Here is a 23175-nt window from a genome sequence, read left to right as displayed (position 1 = left end):
CGTAAGATAATTTCCCTTAATTAAATGCAGGGATTACTTTGGCAACCCAGTAGCAGTAAGATTCAGGTTAACCCAGCAGTAAGTGAGTTTAAAACTTACTGTGTAGAACAAATGAAATTATACGTCTCATTATTCCTGCGACTGATCCACTCATGCTGTCCTCCTCTGTCCACGCCTACAGACATGTCACACCCTTCAGTCTTCCCCTCTGTGGCCCACTTCTCATAGCAGACTACGTAGTCACTGACCCATAACCATAATCCCAGAGTGCATTTGTAGCTCAGTCCGATCCAAACATAGGGACTGTCAGCATTCTTGGCTGTTTCCTGGACCCATCCCTGCACCTCAGGGTTGGTGATTGAAACCAGCCCCTTGTAGTTGTTTTCACAGTAATTCAAGGCTTCTTCCCAGGTCTTGTTTTCTTTGATCAGGATCGTTTTATCTGTTATAGCTAAAAAGCGAAATTTAAGTTCAGTTTCAGTTATTTTCCTTTTCTTTTCAATTTGTTCCAAAATTAAAATTAGAAAAGTTAACTGCAGAAGAAAATTATAGATGACCAGGTTTACACTTATACAGATCTTCCTTAAAATTTCCTACCAGATATTAAAATTGGTCTTTTAAAATAAATTCTGCATGAATGCAGAAATAACTACACAATAATGACAACACAAATCCATAATGAATCTTCTCAGTAATGACAGTAGTATTTAATTTCTGGAAACCTGAGAAACACGTTTGTACAAACTCACCATCATAACAGAAGAAGGGTTTTTCTTTGTCACATTCATCAGAGCTCCATTTTCCTGATCTGTTTAACAGAGTCATAGCACATGTCTTGTTGCTTTGTGTATCATTGAATAACTCCATATCCCAGTATCTGAAAGAGAAATCACTCCCATCTGACCACCTCCAGCTGTCTCTGAACAGACCGATCCATGCTTTACTCAGGTCTCTCTTTTTCTTCATCATCGTGAGTTCTTCTCCATCTATCTGATCGAGTCCACTGGCCAAGTCAGTGTAATAGGATCTGCAGTAGCTCTGAGCCGAGAGTCCCAGATTTAAACCCAGTGGGAGAATCCCCCCAAGGAGGGACAAAGGGGGGGGATTCTCCCACTGGGTTTAAATCTGGGACTCTCGGCCATTTGACCTTAGAACTGAAGAAGCTTCTCGGATGAGAGGTGAAACGTCTTCAAGCAACTTAGAGAAGTCCAGACGCTTTTCTTTGCAAACTCGTTTGACTACGATGACCTGGATGACTGAGAACCTTCACAGATATAACAGTGCACTGTTGCACATTGAATGAGCAAAAGCAGGAAGAGGAAAAAAAATGTAAAACTATAAATAAATCTTTCCCATCTATAGTTGCTACAAAATGTTCCAGGTTAACTTCATCGTACAATGTTCAGTGATTGTTAGAGTTTTCTGTTAATTGCTGAGACACGAGGACACAATGAAGGTAAGAAGAGTCAATATTAAACATGACTGACCTGAAAACTGAAAACAAAACACATAAAACTAACTCTCCCTTTGAGCACAGAAATCATAGATTCAACAATAAAATATAGCAATGGTTCACAATGAAATGCAGAGACATCAAAGACAGGTCACATAAATTCCCCAATTTCATCAAATACATCAGGTTTAGAAAGTTCTTTGCTTTATGGTTTCCACAGGGTTCAGTGCTAGGACCAATTCTGTTTACATTATACAGGGAGTGCAGAATTATTAGGCAAATGAGTATTTTGTCCACATCATCCTCTTCATGCATGTTGTCTTACTCCAAGCTGTATAGGCTCGAAAGCCTACTACCAATTAAGCATATTAGGTGATGTGCATCTCTGTAATGAGAAGGGGTGTGGTCTAATGACATCAACACCCTATATCAGGTGTGCATAATTATTAGGCAACTTCCTTTCCTTTGGCAAAATGGGTCAAAAGAAGGACTTGACAGGCTCAGAAAAGTCAAAAATAGTGAGATATCTTGCAGAAGGATGCAGCAGTCTCAAAATTGCAAAGCTTCTGAAGCGTGATCATCGAACAATCAAGCGTTTCATTCAAAATAGTCAACAGGGTCGCAAGAAGTGTGTGGAAAAACCAAGGCGCAAAATAACTGCCCATGAACTGAGAAAAGTCAAGCGTGCAGCTGCCAAGATGCCACTTGCCACCAGTTTGGCCATATTTCAGAGCTGCAACATCACTGGAGTGCCCAAAAGCACAAGGTGTGCAATACTCAGAGACATGGCCAAGGTAAGAAAGGCTGAAAGACGACCACCACTGAACAAGACACACAAGCTGAAACGTCAAGACTGGGCCAAGAAATATCTCAAGACTGATTTTTCTAAGGTTTTATGGACTGATGAAATGAGAGTGAGTCTTGATGGGCCAGATGGATGGGCCCGTGGCTGGATTGGTAAAGGGCAGAGAGCTCCAGTCCGACTCAGACGCCAGCAAGGTGGAGGTGGAGTACTGGTTTGGGCTGGTATCATCAAAGATGAGCTTGTGGGGCCTTTTCGGGTTGAGGATGGAGTCAAGCTCAACTCCCAGTCCTACTGCCAGTTTCTGGAAGACACCTTCTTCAAGCAGTGGTACAGGAAGAAGTCTGCATCCTTCAAGAAAAACATGATTTTCATGCAGGACAATGCTCCATCACACGCGTCCAAGTACTCCACAGCGTGGCTGGCAAGAAAGGGTATAAAAGAAGAAAAACTAATGACATGGCCTCCTTGTTCACCTGATCTGAACCCCATTGAGAACCTGTGGTCCATCATCAAATGTGAGATTTACATGGAGGGAAAACAGTACACCTCTCTGAACAGTGTCTGGGAGGCTGTGGTTGCTGCTGCACGCAATGTTGATGGTGAACAGATCAAAACACTGACAGAATCCATGGATGGCAGGCTTTTGAGTGTCCTTGCAAAGAAAGGTGGCTATATTGGTCGCTGATTTGTTTTTGTTTTGTTTTTGAATGTCAGAAATGTATATTTGTGAATGTGGAGATGTTATATTGGTTTCACTGGTAAAAATAAATAATTGAAATGGGTATATATTTGTTTTTTGTTAAGTTGCCTAATAATTATGCACAGTAATAGTCACCTGCACACACAGATATCCCCCTAAAATAGCTAAAACTAAAAACTACTTCCAAAAACATTCAGCTTTGATATTAATGAGTTTTTTGGGTTCATTGAGAACATGGTTGTTGTTCAATAATAAAATTATTCCTCAAAAATACAACTTGCCTAATAATTCTGCACTCCCTGTACATACTTCCCTTAGGCAGTTTCATTAGAAATATCCTGTCTCAGAGTGACGCTGAAAAACTAGTTCATGCACTTATTACTTCCAGGCTGGACTACAGTAATTCACTATTATCAGGATGTCCTAAAACTTCACTGAAAAGTCTTCAGCTGATCCAAAATGCTGCAGCAAGAGTACTGACAGGGACTAGAAAGAGAGAGCATATTTCTCCAGTATTGGCTTCCCTTCATTGGCTTGCTGTTAAATCCAGAATTGAATTCAAAATCCTGCTCCTCACATACAAGGTCTTAAATAATCAGGCCCCATCTTATCTTAATGACCTTGTGGTACCATATCACCCTATTAGAGCACTTCGCTCTCGCTCTGCAGGCCTACTTGCTGTTCCTATAGTATTTAAAAGTAGAATGGGAGGCAGAGCCTTCAGTTTTCAGGCCCCTCTTCTGTGGAACCAGCTTCCAGTTTGGATTCGGGAGACAGACACTATCTCTACTTTCAAGATTATGCTTAAAACTTTCCTTTTTGCTAAAGCATATAGTTAGGGCTGGACCAGGTGACCCTGAATCCTCCCTTAGTTATGCTGCAATAGACGTAGGCTGCCGGGGATTCCCATGATGCATTGAGTTTTTCCTTTCCAGTCACCTTTCTCACTCACTATGTGTTAATAGACCTCTCTGCATTGAATCATATCTGTTATTAATCGCTGTCTCTCTTCCACAGCATGTCTTTATCCTGTTTTCCTTCTCGCACCCCAACCGGTCGCAGCAGATGGCCCCGCCCCTCCCTGACCCTGGTTCTGCCGGAGGTTTCTTCCTGTTAAAAGGGAGTTTTTCCTTCCCACTGTTGCCAAAGTGCTGCTCATAGGGGGTCATATGATTGTTGGGTTTTTCTCTGTATCTACTGTACAATATAAAGCGCCTTGAGGCAACTTTTGTTGTGATTTTGTGCTATATAAATAAAATTGAATTGAATTGAATATACCAATATAAAAATAACAAACAATGCAAACAGATTATGTTTGGACTGTAGCTTAGTATTGTCGTGCATTACAGAGAAACTCAGTTTTAAATTGGTTTACTAATGATCACAGAACCTTTGAGCACAATGTAAAAATAAGACAAGGGTAAACATGAATATTACCCAAGTATTTCAGTTGTGTGGTTGCATGCAGCTATCACAATTATTATATCATATTTTTCATAATTGTCAGTTATCTAAAATGTCATCATGGTGTTATATAGCATGGAAAAAATGACTGCTGTGTTCCTTTAAATGACAGTAATTGCGATTATCTTAATTCTTATTCTGTAGTATGGGACTGCGAGGTGGCTGCCATGCTTTTGCTGCTTCACTTGTTGCCTCCAACATTCAAGGGAAGGAAGTCTTCAAAGATTAGCACATCAGATGCTGCTCACCACCTAATGAAATTCATGAAGGTATGATTATTTGAATTGTGTTAACGTATATTTTCTTTTAATGAGAACAGATGCAGATTATCAAGGGCTGATGTTTTAAGATGGCAAATGGATCCAATGTGCAGCAGATGTATCTATCCCAGACAGGCTTGGTGTTGCAGCACTGACACATCATTGTTTCTATTAAAACTACATGTACACATTGGAACAAAAATAATTGGGCACCCGGAGTGAAACATTTAAATATTGTCTTAATTTTAGGCAGCAATGCTACCACTCAACATCAGATTACCAATTGTGTTTAATGTGAATCACTTGATTTCTTTCTCTCCCTCAGGTGGGAGGTCACATGGAGACTTTTCTTAAGTATGGCCCCACTCAGCCATTCCTCCTGTGTGTTGGAGAAAGAAAGAACTTCATCCAAAGTTTCTACATTGTCCTAGATCAAAAGGTCGTTCCCTGTGTGATGCAGACGGGAGTTGCAGGTTTTGATGAGCTTTTCAAGGAGTATGGCATTGATGTTGGCAATGTGAAGGAGAGTCCTCAGGTTAGGGAAATCAGAGCAAGAGTTCTTCATTGTGTGAACCACACAGATATGTGGTCACAATTGTGAGTTAAGTGTCGTGATATATGGAGATTATTATGCATGTTTTATTTTGCTGGTTTATTGGTGTAATTTAAATCCACAATGTTATGTAAGTTCCCTGTTGCCAGGAGAGTGTATAACACTTTGGACAGTAGGGGGCAGCAGCGTGCTTTGGGAACTGAGTCGGGTGCATAGCTGCCGTAAGTTTTCCATTCTGGCAAGACTGACCAGGCGAACGGCAGCGTGTCTCCTGTGTTCACTTTCTCTCCTGTTTTACAGGTCAGTAGTGTGGTCAAAAACATAAAGAAATACACAGCTGGACACTGTGATACTTAGACTTTCATGACATAAGACGGGTCTGTGATATGTGATGTATTACACTGTCGCTATGTGAGCTACTTAAGCTCTGTAGGATGTTATAGCTAGGCTGTATGCCTGGGTAACGCTGGCAAGCTGTTGCAACTGCGTATAATACTCCATATCAGGGGTAGGCAACCTTCTTGATGGCGAGTGCCATTTAAAATTTCCTCAGAAGTAAGTGTGCCATATGATTGCATTAGCAATAAATTTAATAACGCTCTATATTAACAGTTACACATTATATAGAACCACTTTATAGAATTATATTTGTTTGCAAATGTTGGCAGCTATCAGCGAATAGTTATCAGCTATTTTGAAACAAAAAAAAGACACTTTTTATCCATAACAAGAACTCCATAACAGCAAATGAACTGTACAACAGAAAATACAAATGCTATTTATGGTCTCCTCACAACAATGATAAGAAAAATAAACTGGGCCAATATGGTATGTTTGTTAATACAGAGACACACATGTTAATGTGATCCCTGGTCTCCCACTCAGAGACGCAGGTCTCCGAGTGTCCAGCATTCAGACGGCTACCTGAGGACACTCATGTGAGAGAAAATCTGCTCACACAGATATGTAGAGCCAAATACTGTCAATAAGGCCTCTGCAATGTTCTGAAGACAGTTAAACTTGTCAGTTAGTGATGTCCAGCAGGTGAAAATGCGAGCTCCATGAACACGCACAGCTGTAGATTCCAGCTGCTTCGATGTCGCATTAACTGGCATTAACTCAGCCAGTTAATGCGAGACAAATCTAGCTGCTCATTAAAGATTTCTGGTTTGATCAGAAAATAAAACATTGGTCCATACACCTGAAAGTCCCAAAAATGCATTGTGTCTCGAGTCTATGGATGCATTTTGACTAAAGACCGGCCCCCCAGATATTAAAGCCATAAAGCCTTTGAATGAAAACAAACGCTGTTGTGACAGTGATGAACACAGTCTTGTTGGTAAATGTATGATTTCTATTCATTTTACGTCAGATAAAAACTTTGGTTGTAAGCTTCAGATAATTATTTAATAACAGCCAGACATTTTAAATGAGAATAAGAAAGTATTTCTTTGTGCCCCCCTTTCCCTGTTAATGCCCTACCTGGCCCCCTGGCAAAACTTTGCTAGACCCGCCCCTGCACAGTTACCAGCTGTCAGCTACTTAGAAAAGGATGCTGGTGTTATTTGTCTCTCAGAAACAGTTCATAACTTCCCTTCAACTCATTCATGTCACCTAAAAGGTAAACCTGTTTCTCCATCACCTGTTCAGCTCTGATGATTCAGTAAGGACATCTCCTGGTTTCATCTGCATGTTTTCCTCTCACCAGATATACAAACCAATATCATGACCAGCAGCTTTACAGCTGTGGCTCCAGCAAACATCAGCTGATACTAGAAATTAATATTAAATACATTCTAACAACAGCTGACCAAGCTTAAACGTGCTGCTGTTGTTTAGCGCGACATCCGGCGGTTTCCTCTTTCTGGCGCAAAGTGAGCGATAAATAAACAAGAGAGAAAAGCTGATCAGCTGATCATTGATCAGTTTCATGATTGAAGTAGCAACAGGAGAGAGAGGGGGAGAATGAGAGGAGAAGACGATGCAGCTGTGCAGCAAAGACACAGAATAACTCCAGCTTTGTGTCTTTTTCCATCCTGGCTGAAGTCCGGGACAAACTGTGTTCTTTCTCAGCTCAACACGAAACGCGTAATAATTTCTCTGAATGCGGGACGATTCCTTTTGTACGGGACGGTTGGAAACTCTACTAACTAACCTTATGAATAAAATAAAGTTCACTATCAATAAAATCATAGCACCCGCCCAGCAGTATATAAACTCCGTCATGCTAGCTAGTACGCAGTACGAGTTATTGTAACTGACTGTAAAAAGTCAGCATACCGAAAATAAACTCCACCTAAACTTGGTTTATATCTGACTCCGATAGACTGCAGGTCATAACTTCTTACCTGAAGTTCAGTTCACCTGACGCTCCGACCGCCGGCTGCCTCGGGTGTCTCCTCCTGCCTCCCCTTCCCTCATCCACCTGCTGGCCTCCACCACTTGTTAATTTTACTGAATCTGTGGAAGCTCTGCCATAGCCACCACCAAACAACTGAGTTATTTTTACACACCGACCAGCGTCTGGCCAGTCCATCACCAAAAAAATAAAAAAAAATAAAAAATAATCGGGCCACCGAGCAAATGCCCTTATGCCCGATGGCCAGTCCAGCTATGGTTGTGCGTGCCATCAGTTAACCCTTCGCGTGCCAACGGTGGCACGCGTGCCTAGGGTTGCCGACCCCTGCTCCATATAATAATAAGAAGCACCAACCCGGTTGGGTTTACAGTTCCTGATAAACTTGTAGCTTTGTGTTCATGGCAAATGTTTTGTATAACGTGTCTGTAAAGTGTTCTGAGCCCGCCTGAAGTCATGTGTAAACTTGCTGTTTCAGTGTTAGAATCTAACTGGTCTGAAAAAGACATATGAAGCGAGAGAGCTAATAAGAGTACGGCCAACAAAAATGCTGGCAAGGACAGTAGTGCAGTAATGTTGAAAGTAGAGTTTCCTTTCTATGATAAGACACTACCATGATGATGTGAATTATTTTGTTTATCTGTTTTATGGGAAAAGAGGTGTAGTTTTCATTTGTTTCATTCATTTAAACCCTTTGTTTTATGCCAGTGGTGTGGATTAATATTGAAATGTACTGGTGGAAAACAAGCCATGTGAGGGAATGAGGAGTTATAGTGCAATTGAGTTGCCAAAAGAGTGGAGCAGATATGCTCGTGTTGTATGAATAAATTCTGGCAAGACTGACCAGGCGAACGGCAGCGTGTCTCCTGTGTTCACTTTCTCTCCTGTTTTACAGGATCATAATCTGGCTACGCGCCCATCATAGTGGGGCCTGTAACAATTGCAGTCTAAAGACAAAGACCATACAGCACTTTGCCCGGAAATGTTCATTTGCGGGATACACCAAACAAGTTGCTCAGTGTTATTTAGACATTTGAAGTTCCAGCATAGTTTGTACCCGGGAAGTTTTTACGTTTGACCTGTGGAGCCTGGATGTTCATTTATCTTTTGCACGTACTCTGGTTACATGCAGGAATAAAATGCACTTGTTATTGAGGATATATTGGATGCCTTTGCACTAATCTGTGTTGATGATGTGGTCTATTATAGACCTTACAATTGGCAATTTTTGAATGACACTGATGACCAAATGCACATTGTCCCATGTTGTAGTTTTTTATAACTTTATGCGTTTACTTTTTTGTATTTGAATACAAAGTATTTTGGAACGTTAATGTCTTGTATTTTCTTGTAATGAGTAGAGTGTCTGTAGTTGTGAATACATTCTAATTAATTGTAGCAGTAGAGATATCACAGATTTGTCTGACACTAGTGTTAGAAAATCAACACTATTAAGTGTTACATTTTTAAACGCCAGGGCTAGTGTAAAATACTACCAACACTATTCGATGCTAATTTTCTAACAATTAATACAAGTGTAGAATATTGTTGACACAATATTGTTAGTCAGTGTTAATTTTTAACTCTGCACTGTGTTAAAATAACACTAGCTCATTTATAAAAATAACACTTTGAAAAGTGTTAATTTAACACTCAAAAGAGTGAACACATATGGACACTTTTCTAGTGTTCAATTAAACACAGTGTCAATTTCACACTGGTGATTTTGCTGTGAAGCTGAGCACAGCTGTAGATCTAGCTTACTTGCAGGCAGAGTGAAAGACGCTTGGAGGGAGAGGCGGTGTGAATCCAGGTGAGTTAGACAGTGTGAGTTGGCTGACTTGAGTTCTGTAGGCTCCGAGTGAATGTGATGGAAGGAGGGCAGGCAGGTGAGGCATGGAGAGATTTCCAGCAAAAAGGTAGATTATCCAAGGTTCAAGAGATGAGCGGTAGGAGGGTCCGGAGAAGAAAACAAGGTAAGTAAAGCACTTTTCAAAGAGATCGTAGAACATTAGAACCGGCTACCAACATAAAGTAGTTGACAAACTGGTGGAGAAGGAACGTCAGCATACGGCTTGAATCTCTCCAGCCTGATTGCCTCAAATCAGCTCCAGGTAAGTGGAGCTATTGAAGATCTGACGGCCCTGCCCAGGGGCAGATACAAAGGAGATCAAGACAATGGTTGGAGAGGGAGAGGATTATTGGGCCTGGCTAACATGGATTTTATGTAAACACAGATTGAATATCTAAAGATGAGTGGGAACCTGACAGAGCAGGTATGAGCAATTCATGTCTGGGATGTGAGGAGCCTTCTTACTCGTTCTTTGTCCTGCTCTACCCAAAAGTTCTTGTCTAAATAAGTAAAATTCACTTTGTCACCAATAGTTTTGAGATATGCTGTGCAGTCTCACATTATTACATTCAGACCTCACAGTTAATACAAAACCACAGATCTGTTTTGCTTTACTGATCATTTCATTTGCAGCCTGGTCATCATCAGAGCAGACTTTTTTTTACACTCTAGCAGCTTATTTAACATTTTACTTATCAACTTATTTTATACACTGACAATTATTCAACAAATACAGAAAACACATTGTAAATGCACTATTTGAGCATTTATGCCATAAGTGGTAAATCGTCATCAACGTTACTACTTGCTGCCACCTACAGGCTGGTATTTAATGCAATGCAGATGTACATCAATCAGCAGTATACTGGATTCTGTGACAAGAACCAGGATGTGGACACAAATGTAGGACTCAGGAGACTGGCATAAACTTAGGCATCTTTAATGATGAACTTTTATAAGATACAAAACCAATGCAGATCAGCCATAAAGAATCCAAAACAATAACTCTTCCAGAAAAAAACACAGAAGGAGGAACACATTTATGAGAGAGCAAGCAACAAAGGACAAGGAGAGACTGAGACAAAATACACAGCAGATGATGAGGGGAGAGGAAACAGGTCATGACAGCTGAAACTAATGACAGAGGATGAGACAGGGGAAGGAGAACTAAACACAAAAAACGAGTGACAACAGAACATGAAACAGGAAATAACAAACACTGAGACCAAGACTCAAAGATATAAACTGGACAGTATTGAGTTGGCTGAAAGAGCCGATGCTTTGTAGAGTATCAGAAGAGGAGACTCCCATCGAGGAGTTTGTTGTGTTGCCACAGTGTTTAACTGTATTCCCACATACATCGCACACAGCATAGTTTCTATGCTGAGCTTAAATGCAGTTATGATCTGTGAACAATGTCAAGATTGCGTGTTTTGTGGTCTAATGTTTTGTGCCTCAGGTTTCTCATTGACTCACACACTTGCGGTCCTCTCATATGAGTGAGAAGCAGAAGGTGATTGTAGTTCCGACTATCCCGCTAATTGCTGAGTTTACCTTTTTCTGTATGTCATATTTAGAAATAAAAATTTAAAAAAATTAAAAAAAAGATTAATCAAATTAGATAATCAAATTGATATTTTTATATGTGAATTGATCCTGCAACATGAAATGCTGGTATTGGAAGTATTAATATCTCAGGATCGCTCTGCACATCACTACCCCTCAGTCAGTGAGTGAGATGGTGAGGAGGAAAGCGTGGGTGCGTTGCAAAAACACAAGAATATGACTGACACTTGCACGCATCTGCCTGCAGTTTAAAGAAGAAGCAGATACTAAGAGGAGAAATTGCATCAGCCCATCTGAACTGAAGGATTTGATTTTTCTGAATGTCAACCTGCACTGAGGACATACTGTTTGCTTACGGAGTTTGGTTCTGTTTCTGTTCTCTGGATTTGTTTGCAGTGTTTTGGTTTTGTGTTAAATTTAAATTAAAAGTTTGATTAAAATATTGAACAAAAGTAAGAATGCCTGCTTTTGTAACAGAAGAAATAGACAAAATTAAGCTATTATAAGGCTTCTCATAAAAACACTAAATGCAAAGGGGTTTATCAACACACAAAGCATTCATATTTGTCAATTAAGGCTAGAATATGAGGCTACAGATGATAATAAATTAAGAGCCATTTGGGAGCCAAAAGAGCCGATTCTTCATTGGGAGCCGTGCGACAAGAGCCGGCTCTCTGAAAAGAGCCAAACTTCCCATCGTTACTTTACAGAGACAGAAGACAAACATGAGACTGAAGGAACAGAATGGAGCACAAAAGGAGATCAACAAACCTAAAACCACGAGGAAGTCATAAATCCACAAAACACAGAATGAATCTAAAGATCTTTGGAACAGAAGCTCAGAATTAAAGACATGAAAACATCTCAAAGACATTTGTATCATTTATAAAGAAAATAAAGAAGAAATAACAGGAAACTAAATATCAAAAACCCAGAAAACGCAACCATAATCCAAAGTTCAGCAACAATAGAGAAACTCTTTAGAGAAAATCTAAAAACAGTCCAAGACTCGGGGACCATGACAGACCTTTCCACCTAATGATGTCTGTCTTCACGTCCACATCATTTCCTCTTTTGTTAATTTATATTTTCCTTTTAATTTAGCGGTATTTACATTTCTGAGTATTTCAATAAACATTCTGCTTTTATGCTATTTTGGTTTGCAGTATATTTATCTACATTTCATTCATCTGAAACACACTATTCTGTGTCTTTAAATGTCCACTAGGTTTCATTGAACCACAGGGAAAATTTTAATTTACAAAAACAAAAATTAAACAGCGTGGAGACATTTTGTCCATCAAATGACTGAGTAAATGTTTTTGCACATAAAAAAAACTGTCAGTATTGTTGTAGTTACAACATTTTAAAAAAAGCACTGTATACATATACAATATATTTCTTTTACCAGGTTATAAAGCAGAGTACATTCTTGATTTTAACTTGACATAATAACATGAGATAATTTCTCATGATTAAATTTAGGGATTGCTGCGGCAATCCAGTAGTAGTAAGATTCAGGTTAACCCAGCAGTAAGTAAGTTTTAAACTTACTGTTTAGAACAAATAAAATTATACGTCTCATTATTCCTGCGACTGAACCACTCATGCTGTCCTCCTCTGTCCACGCCTACAGACATGTCACACCCTTCAGTCTTCCCCTCTGTGGCCCACTTCTCATAGCAGGCTACGTAGTCATTGACCCATAACCATAATCCCAGAGTGCATTTGTAGCTCAGTCCGATCCAAACATAGGGACTGTCAGCATTCTTGGCTGTTTCCTGGACCCGTCCCTGCACCTCAGGGTTGGTGATAGAAACCAGCCCCTTGTAGTTGTTTTCACAGTAATTCAAGGCTTCTTCCCAGGTCTTGTTTTCTTTGATCAGGATCATTTTATCTGTTATAACTAAAAAGAGAAATTTAAGTTTACTTTCAGTTCTATTCCTTTTCTTTTCAAAATTAAGATTACAAATGTTAACTGCAGAAGAAAATTGTAGACAACCAAGTTTGCACTTATAAACATCTTCCTGAGAATTTGCTACCAGGTATTAAAATTGGTCTTTTAAAATAAATCCATCTTGAATGAAGAAATAGCTATATTATAATGAGTATACAAAGTATACAAATATGTTATAATGAATCTTCTCAGTAATGACAGTGGTATTGCATTTTGGGGAAAATGAAAAAAAAAACTTTTGTGCAAACTCACCATCATAACAGAAGAAGGGTTTTTCTTTGTCACATTCATCAGAGCTCCATTTTCCTGATCTGTTTAACAGAGTCATAGCACATGTCTTGTTGCTTTGTTCATCATTGAATAACTGCATATCCCAGTATCTGAAAGAGAAATCACTCCCATCTGACCACCTCCAGCTGTCTCTGAACAGACCGATCCACACACTCATGACACGGCCAGCAAACAGAGCCTTCATTTCTTCTCCATCTACCTGATCGAGTCCACTGGCCAAGTCAGTGTGATTATATCTGCAGTAGGTCTGAGCCTGTGTCCAGTTCATAGGTGTTGTTATCAAATACAATGTTTTATTGTCTTTCTTCATTTCTGTGAAACCAACTTTAAAAAAAACACACAAAGACATCCCTCAATAATTTGTCTCCTAAAATTCAATTCAGACATTTTCCAAAATGACAAACATGATCTATTTATTTTATAATAATATAATAATATTTAATATTATTCACATCTCCTCACCATCATAACAGATGAACCACGTCATAGTGTTACATGAAACATCTGCCAGCTTGTCTCTTTTCCTCACACAGTTCCCAGGATATTCCCAGTATGCTCTTCCACTCAGATTCCAGCTGCTGTCATTTTGAATGTATTCCACTCCTGGCAGAGACCAATGCCACATCCTGTTTCCACCTGTGTTGTTGTTCAGTCCAATCCAGGCTTCTCCTTGATTCTGTGTGGAGTTACGGAGTCTGCTCATGTCTGTCATGTCAAACACTTTGGCCAGGTCTGTATATTTCTCTCTGCAGTATCTCTGTGCTTCATACCAGCTCTTGTTTTCTGCAATAAAGTGGTACTCATACAGGCGGCATGTAAAGAAGCAACACTGACCTGAAATACAGAAATATGATAAACAAAAATAAAAAAAGAAAGTATTTTAACAATAAATTATTAAAAACAAGAAATATGATAAACATAAAAATCTGATTTGCAAATCATGTTACAGGTTGAAACTGTCACACAAATGAGACTCTAAATTAAAAAAAACAATCAGTCAAAGATTTTTCCCGAGTTATTTGAAATGTTGTATTTCTATCCAGGAGCTTCTTCAGTAAAATGATAATTATACGGCTGACATGTCAAGAAGAGAGACTGACCTAAAAACAGCAAAAAAAAAAAGCGTGCTGGTACAAGAAACGAATCATATGAAGTTTAGATGATGGGTAAAAGCTACGCTTGATGACGATGGATCTATATTCAGTGAATGTATTGGTAGAAATATTGCAAATCTTTAATTAATCAGCATTAATCAACATTCATTTCAGATTAAAAACACAAAGTGTATTTGGTAAAACAATCCACTTACCCATCAGAATAAGCAGATACAGACTCCACTGCATCTTTGATCTGACAGATGAAAGTGATGTTTTATTGCTCAAGGAAACAAAGATTTGAACAGAACTTCTTTGATGCAAACTTTATGTCAGGAAAGAAAAGATGGATTCATTCAAGATGGTAGGAAATATGAAATATACACAAAAAAGAGCAAGCTTGGGAAAGAAAAAATAATGCTAATCATTATAAACCAGAATAAAAATTAATTCATTTTTAATAACTGAGCAGCTCATTAAAAAGCTTATTAAATCATTAATGTTACTCAATTTGAAAGCTCTTGTCATTTAAAGCCTGTTCATCTTTTCAATAAGAGTTGCGTAAAAATTTTTTCTGAATACAAAGAGAAATTTATGTCAGATATTCTCAATCACATCACCTGTGTACCACAAACATGAAATCATATTACAGGTTTTAAACTCACATGTTATAATCTATTCTCTAAGAGAGCTCCCTTTGTCCTGGTCAGCATTTGAATATTAAAGTACAAGCGTGTGACTATTTTCCCTGAAAGAATGATCGACTGATGAGAGGGATTTAAAAAAAAAAAAAAAATCGATCTGAATTGAATTGGAAGGGGTCATTTACAAATCCAATTTAAAAATGTTTATGATTATTAAGAAAACAGTGGCAGAAAACACTGCACTGCTAACTGTTCAACAAGCAAGAACATATAAACATGTCATCCTTATTTGTGTTGTTTAATAACTTCATCCATTATGTAAAACTGGGTGTGAGGCACAGGGAGAACTTGATCTACTCAATAATGAGAATATATCACAGCTTCAGCTGCAGCTGGTCAAATATCTACTCACTTTTAATCCAAACTCCACCTAAAAGTAAGTTTTTACTGAGCAAAAAAGTCTGTCTATGTACAATAATGGTTTATATACACACACTCTGGATGTTATCAGCCCCATAGAGATGACCCCGATGACATAATATGATCTGAAGCAGGTGTTTATAACAATAACTCTAACTCTAGGTTTGACCACTTTTCAGTTACTCAGCTACAGACGATCAACTAAATGAAGATTATTGAATAAAAAACATAAACATAAAGTGATTATAATATATACTGTTAACATCCATCCTCTTAACCGCTTATCCAACTCAGACTTGTAGACCATCCGTTTGTGTGAGAGGCTGGTTACATTTAATTCCACACACATTTTTATACATAAAAAGGTTTAAAAACTTGAGTAACTTTAATAAATTTGTGTATTGATGCAAATTAGACTGAGATTCTAACTCTACTTCGGCTTTTAGTTGTAAACAAATTCTGTGCCGTGAGTGGGAAACAAATATCATGCTCAGTGAACTGTGACTTTGCAAACAATTCTGTTCTGTGCTGCATGAACAGCGTATGTCAGGCTGAAATATGTAAACCACAATCAAACAGATCAGAACAGATTTATTGTGTGATATATTTCAGTGACTGTGAAGTTTTCAATACTTTAATACTTACACATAATCAATAAATATAAAGATAATTTCGTAGTTAAAGAAGCGCAGACTCGTCTTGTGATTTGATCTGATCCTGTGATTTGTGCTAACCATGAGTGAATATTTATGCACAATCAGTCCAAGATTTTAGCTTTTGTCTGCACACCTTCCATACTAGATGAGTGTAATGGAAACTTTTCAGTGCTTGACTGTACTCAAAAATTACTAATGTAAAATATTTTAGTTGTTATATTTGGTCACAAAATATAAATTGATTAATTCAATTAATTACCGAGTAATGACGTCATCTACACTTGACTTGTGCATTTAAATAAAGATTAAATGACATTAAAAAAAACAACCATAAACTTACATCTGGTTAGTTCTCTCCTTGATGTCTCTGCTCAGTGTGTTCATAAAGACTGCTGTCAAATAAATGTATGCTACACCACCACAGAGATCTTGTTTGCCAAAGGTCAACATTTGAATATTAAAATACTTCACCAGAATGATCCAATGTGTATGTCAGATATGACAAAGGGATTTTATGTGATACTGTGGAAAACACAAATATAACACTGTACTTTGACCGTTGAATGAACAAGAGCAGGAAGTAGAAAGAAAATGTAAACATATGTTTTCCATTCATTGTTGATAATAAATGCAACTCGTCACAGTGAGACTAGAGTTGTACATAAAAATACCGTACAACTGTCAGTGACTCTGTTATTATACTTGTGTTTTGTCTGATTAGTTTTATAAACGATTTTCCAGGGTGGATTTTTTTGTTTTGGTTGACCTTTTAGGGTTTGAAAATGTTTAGTTTTAGTTTAACTTTCATGAGTGTCAGCCTTAATTTTAGTCTCTGTAATGAGTTTGTATGGAGGGCACGCAGAGGCAAAATCAGTGCAGGTGCTTTCACTGCCTCATCAGACAAGTTGTAACAAAATGTTTTCCAAACAACACTAAATTTTTGGAAATTTCTTCGACAACTGTGTTTTATTTTAGCATTCCTAATCGAATAAAATGTTTTACTAAATTTGATTTGATTTTTTCAAAAGTCTAGTTTTTTTTTTTTCATTTTACTTAACTATTTTTTAAAAGTTTTTTTTTTCATTTTACTTAACTATTTTTTAAAAGTTTTTTTTTTCATTTTACTTAACTATTTTTTAAAAGTTTTTTTTTTTCTAGGTTCAGATTTTTGTTTTAGTTCAGTATAGTAAGTTTGGTCTGATTGGCCTCACAGTTAAACTTGTTTCATCAAAGTCAAATAAACCGGTTTGTCCACTTGCAGGCCAAAGTAGTATGTTTGTTTATATTTTGTGAATTTTATATTGCAATATGTTTTAATGCTGAAATAGAATTTTCTTGTACATTTGTATTCACCAGTTTTACGGTGTACCTGTGTACGTTAAGAGAAGCACAGTAAACACCAGTAAAGAAGATCTCTTGTGTCTCTCATGTATGTGTAAAAGCCGGCATATCCTCTTAGATTTATATTCAGCTCCAACAAATGAGTATAACACACACTGTTGGCTGTACAGCATTGACAATCTGTAGACGTCATTTTACTTTTTTTTTTTTTACTGGCTTTTATATATATAATAACAATTATATATATAACAATAATAACTCTGGGTTTGACTCAGAGGTTGTTACTTTGTGTGAGAGGCTGGTTACGTTTATTTACATTTATACTTATACACATTAAAAGTCTCTGTTTTCAAAATGAATGTGGAACCAAAACTCAAGTATTAACAAAAGGCGAGGCGTTTAATGTGTCAGATGAAGAAATACAAAGTAATGCATAAGGCAAACAAAGGCGAGAATAAACAATAACCGAAGATGGGAAAACTAAAGATAAACATTAAAAGAAAACCCAAAACATGAAACTTGACGTGGATGCAAAGATAAATGGAACATGGAGACATGGCGCAAAAGACAACAGAGAACCTGACACTGAACAAAGGAGGACAGAGGACTTAAGTTCACAGACAGATAATAAGGGGATGGGGAAAAGGTTGGAACACAGCTAGGACAAATCACACCTTATGAGACAAGGGAAGCAAAACTAGACACACTGCACACAGGACAGGGACTTTCACAATAAAGCAGGAATTCAATTCAATTCAATTTTATTTATATAGCATTAATCACAACAACAGTCGCCTCAAGGTGCTTTATATTGTAAGGTAGACCCTACAATAATGCATACAGAGAAAACCCAACAATCATATGACCCCCTATGAGCAAGCACTTGGGCGACAGTGGGAAGGAAAAACTCGCTTTTAACAGGAAGAAACCTCCGGCAGAACCAGACTCAGGGAGGGGCGGGGCCATCTGCTGCGACCGGTTGGGGTGAGATAAGGAAGACAGGATAAAGACATGCTGTGGAAGAGAGACAGAGATTAAAAACAGATATGATTCAATGCAGAGAGGTCTATTAACATATAATGAGTGAGAAAGGTGACTGGAAAGGAAAAAGTCAATGCATCATGGGAATCCCCGGCAGCCTATGTCTATTACAGCACAACTAAGAGAGGATTCAGGGTCACCTGATCCAGCCCTAACTATATGCTTTAGCAAGAGGAAAGTTTTAAGCCTAATCTTGAAAGTAGAGATAGTGTCTGTCTCCCGAATCCAAACTGGAAGCTGGTTCCACAGAAGAGGGGCCTGAAAACTGAAGGCTCTCCCTCCCATTCTACTTTTAAATACTCTAGGAACAACAAGTAGGCCTGCAGAGCGAGAACGAAGTACTCTAATAGGGTGATATGGTACTACAAGGTCATTAAGATAAGATGGGGCCTGATTATTTAAGACCTTGTATGTGAGGAGCAGGATTTTGAATTCAATTCTGGATTTAACAGGAAGCCAATGAAGGGAAGCCAAAACAGGAGAAATCTGCTCTCTCTTTCTAGTCCCTGTCAGTACTCTTGCTGCAGCACTTTGGATAAATTGAAGGCTTTTCAGGGAGTTTTTAGGACTTCCTGATAATAATGAATTACAGTAGTCCAGCCTGGAAGTAATAAATGCATGAACTAGTTTTTAAGCATCTAAAGTGTTAAGTAAGTGGTAAGAAGGTTCTGAACTTGCTTTTCTTGAGATCCAAGGGAGTGTGGAATTAAAGAAATTGTTTTACTGTTACAATATAATCTGCAGCATTAACATTGCATTAATAATATCACATATAGCTTTAAGACGGCATTGAGACATTTAAACATACTGACACCATATTAATCTTTATTACAGGTGCAGTTATAACCATTTTTATATTGTTATATCTTTATACACACATTGCAGTTCTGTGCTTATAAAAGAGTTGAAGCTCGCCCAGGTAATTAAAGGTCAAAAGCTTCGTTCGGCGTGAGGTCCGGACGATCCATTGGATAAGTGGTTTAGAGCTGAAGAAAAATTGCACACATGCTTACAAAACACATATATACCACATATAACCTAGAAACAGGCCTGAGCAGAGGCCTGAATGTATTCAGCAACATGTGGCACTAGAGTTTACTTGACAACAGGTGACAGAAGGAGAGGACCAGTCCATGGGGACCTCAAAGGCCTGAGACCATCGCCTTATTTGGAAGAAGATGCCAGAAAGGGGAACTTCTGTGTCTGCATTTATCTCTTAAAATTGATCATTGTCTGTAAAAGAGGCAAATAATGTTCTTAAGATGCAAATTATGTGCTTGTAAACGCAAGAGGGGGCATTATAATACCCTGATGTTATAAAAGCAATCTGAAGTGTATTTTGGGCGGAGATCCATGCTGATTGTGTGCAGTAATTATCTCCCCGCGCGTGTGTTCAAATAAAATCATTGTTTGACCCAACCCTTCTGGACTATCATTGTTTTGTACTCTTCCTCAATATTTGAATAAGTAACAGGAGACAGTGAAAGGAAAATGGGCAGGTGAAGAGATTAAATCAAAGTTACAAAAATTAGTGAGTCTTTCCGCTGAGACCAACATCCTGAGAATTCAATCTACAGGTGAGTTGCATGATGGGTTGAGAAGTTTAGAAGAAACACAAGGCAAACAAGGTAAACAAGGAGACAGTAAGGCCTGTTAGCAAAAAATTGGGAGAGCAGAAATGGCGACGCTGGTCTTAATCTAGCTGAATGCTGTGGATCTGGATCAGGTGGGCTGATTAGGTGAGGTAACGAGGCCTCCACTGCAGGGCAGATACTGGACACTGGAAGAAGGTGGGAAAAACATTGGATGCTCACCTGGACCATGGCACTCTCCAGTGAGAGAAAAAGACATTTCAAAGGAAAATAGTTTTAACCTATCCTGGTTGATTTTGCTGTGATAAAAGACTGGATTGGAAACTGCTGGTGTGCTGGACCTGTAACATTTACATTTAATATTTAACATTTAGATTTAAATATAATATTTAGATTTAACATTTGACATTTAGATTTAACATTTAAAATTGTGTTTTGAATATAAAAAGTTACAAATATTTTATTAAATGTTTTTTCAAGTCATTGTTTACAACATGTTTTGTAAGGTTTTGAGCTAAATGTGGAAATATGTTGCCGTTAATTTCAGCATGTTTCACTTTGCAAGCAGTGCCCCAAATGTATGAGGGGGTTTGTGGGTGAATGAGGTTACCCACAGGATATACTGATCTCTGAATCTCTGACGTTAAAGCTATAGGATTCAGTAAAAATGGGATTGTTTATTAAGTGAAGAAAGATTGACAAACAATTTTGAAGAAAAAATATTCTGTGTAACTGGTTAAAAGGGCATTGTGCTAAAATGAATTTTCTTTTGAGAACGTGTTAAAGACAAATCTAATTGAAGTAAAATGGTGTAAAATGAAGACATGAAAAAACCTTTGCTTTAGTTAAAAAATGGCTAAATGGTAAGAAATGGAGAGGATTATAGGGCATGGCCGGATAACACTGGATTTTATGTAAACACAGAGATTGGATCTCCAAAGGAAGAGCGGTGGAGACGAGTGGGCACCTGACAGAGCATAAATTGGGACACCTGGAGGTGTTCTGGGTCTGTTCCCCTATACATGACCCCTATCCAGTGTTCCTGTATAGGGGCTAGGGCCCTGCAAATCGAGTAAGTCAATTACACAAACATAATTAATGTGATTTGATTAATACTTTGATTCTACTTTTGCAGTAAAAGGAAAAAAATCTGAGTATTAATTAGTGTCAGTATAAATGGCTCTTACAGGTTGCTCCAGCCTTTTGAAGTAACGGCCCCTTGGGGCCTCTTGCAAGTGCCACAATCAAGAGTGGAGCTGCCATAAAGCATGTAATTCATAAGATTTCGTCTCCAAGAGTGTTCAGGTTTTTTAGCAGGACACAGCTTTGGTGCCAGAGAGTCATGTTGGTGGTTGCAGCTAGTGAGCTGTATTTTGTGATTGTTTGCTCCTCCTGGGTGGAGAGGAGTGTGTTTGGTCACTAATCTCTTTTTGACTTACTTTTCAGTTTACTGACCAATGCTTAAGTTTTGTTTTGTTTCTTTAAATGGTGATAGCAGCTTGTAATAGAAACTTTAATAACTTCTTTAATTTAACCCTTTTGCCTCCCTGTCTCCTTTTTTCTTACCTGGACACCTTTTGTTACTTTCCCTATTTGCCTGGACCTTTTTAGGGGAACGTAACAGACAGTTTGGCAACAACTCTTATGTGCTGCATGAACAGAGTATGTAAACCACAATCATGTATCTTCCAAATCTAGTACTTTTTTTAAATCAGGCATTTATTATAGAGGTAATATGAAAATAACTGAAATACTTTAAACTGTCTCCACACATTACAGTAAATAAGTCACCCAGAGTAACAAAGAGGAATAAAGGCAGTAGGAGGACAGAGGGAAAGAATAAAGATGTGCAGCTAAATGATTGTAAATTAATGCTAAATTGCCAGGTCATTCAAAAACACAAGTTCATGTCCACTTAATAAACTTGTATGCGTCTTATATTGTGTGATATATTTCAGTGACTTTTAAGGTTTTCAAGACAAATTTTGTTTGGTTAAAGAAGTGCAGACTTATTTTGTGATTCGGTCTGATCCTGTGTTTTTGTGCTAATCATGAGTGAAACTTTAGCCACAATCAGTCCCACATTTTAGCTTTTGTAGCCTGGATAACTTTCATAATAGATCAGTGTTGTGGAAAAATTTCAGAGCTTGATTGTACTGAAAAATTACTTATGTAAAATATTTTAAGTTTCATATTTGGTCAAAGAATATAAAAATCAGAAAAATGGAAATATTATCAGAAATACTGACTAATTACATCATCTACACTCGACCTGTGCATATGCACATAGATTAAATGACATAAGTAAGTTCAAACTTACATCTGGTTGGTTCTCTCCTTGATGTCTCTCCTCAGTGTGTTCATAAAGACTGCTGTCAAAAGAAGGTTGTTTGCTACACTAACACAGAGATCTTGTTTGCCAAAGGTCAACATCTGAATATTAAAATATTCCACCAGAATGATCCAGTGTATATATCAGGGATGAAACAGGGATTTTATGTAATGCTGTGGAAACAGAAATAAACCGCTGCACTGCTGAACATCGAATGAGCAAAAGCAGGAACAGGAAAAAAATGTAAAACTATAAATAAATCTTTCCCATTTATAGTTGCTACAAAGTGTTCCAGGTTAACTTCATCATACAATGTTCAGTTACTGTTAGAGTTGTCTGTTAATTGCTGAGACACGAGGACACAATGAAGGTAAGAAGAGTAAATATTAAACATGACTGACCTGAAAACTGTAAACCAAACACATAAAACTAACTCTCCGTTTGAGCACAGAAATCAGAGATTCAAAAATGAAATATAGGACTGGTTCACAATGAAATGCAGAGACATCAAGGACAGATAAAAAACTCTAAAATAAATCAATAAACATAAAAAGAAGACCAAACCCATGAAAATGTCCATGAAAATACATTTTTAATAAGTAATCAAAATTATGGAGACAACAGGATGCAGCTTGCCAGCATCAGCATTCAGATATGCTGCACTCTGCCTCTCACCCCACATCATGTGGGATCAACTCCAGCTTCAGCACTAAGTCCTTCTCAATCTCACCTATGCTGGGTTTTAGCTTTGCTGTCTAATCGTACAAAGAAACTTTTAAGATCCTCACCTTCTTTGAA

General features: G+C 38.0%; 2 protein-coding genes across 2 annotated transcripts; both read right to left on the bottom strand.

Annotated features, from left to right (window-relative positions):
• LOC112845358 (snaclec agglucetin subunit beta-1-like) lies at positions 1-969 on the bottom strand. Its single transcript, XM_025904775.1, has 2 exons — positions 750-969; positions 1-451 (listed from the first exon to the last, which is right to left on the bottom strand). Exons 1-2 carry the CDS (start codon positions 967-969, stop codon positions 96-98), a joined length of 576 nt encoding a protein of 191 aa, XP_025760560.1. The 3' UTR covers positions 1-95.
• An 11505-nt stretch (positions 970-12474) lies between these two features.
• On the bottom strand, positions 12475-22510 carry LOC109198762 (secretory phospholipase A2 receptor-like). Its single transcript, XM_019354112.2, has 5 exons — positions 22366-22510; positions 14567-14607; positions 13720-14091; positions 13219-13581; positions 12475-12915 (listed from the first exon to the last, which is right to left on the bottom strand). The coding sequence occupies exons 1-5, from the start codon at positions 22476-22478 to the stop codon at positions 12560-12562; spliced, it is 1245 nt and encodes a 414-aa protein (XP_019209657.2). The 5' UTR covers positions 22479-22510; the 3' UTR covers positions 12475-12559.
• Positions 22511-23175: the final 665 nt, after the last annotated feature.

The sequence above is a fragment of the Oreochromis niloticus genome, linkage group LG3 (assembly GCF_001858045.2).
Source record: "Oreochromis niloticus isolate F11D_XX linkage group LG3, O_niloticus_UMD_NMBU, whole genome shotgun sequence".
Taxonomy (NCBI): domain Eukaryota; kingdom Metazoa; phylum Chordata; class Actinopteri; order Cichliformes; family Cichlidae; genus Oreochromis; species Oreochromis niloticus.
The sequence above is the reverse complement of the archived record's forward strand: the minus strand, read 5'-3'. Positions and strand labels throughout refer to the sequence as shown.

Excerpts from the sequence above, each read along its gene's own strand:
- LOC109198762 (XM_019354112.2), bottom strand. The coding sequence starts at position 22,478 with ATGTTGACCTTTGGCAAACAAGATCTCTGTGTTAGTGTAGCAAACAAC. Across the intron at positions 14,608-22,365 it reads AAGGAGAGAACCAACCAGAT|ATCAAAGATGCAGTGGAGTC; the intron begins GTAAGTTTGAAC and ends TTCATCTGTCAG. Across the intron at positions 14,092-14,566 it reads GTATCTGCTTATTCTGATGG|GTCAGTGTTGCTTCTTTACA; the intron begins GTAAGTGGATTG and ends TCTGTATTTCAG.
- LOC112845358 (XM_025904775.1), bottom strand. The coding sequence starts at position 969 with ATGATGAAGAAAAAGAGAGACCTGAGTAAAGCATGGATCGGTCTGTTC. Across the intron at positions 452-749 it reads ACCCTTCTTCTGTTATGATG|CTATAACAGATAAAACGATC; the intron begins GTGAGTTTGTAC and ends TTCGCTTTTTAG.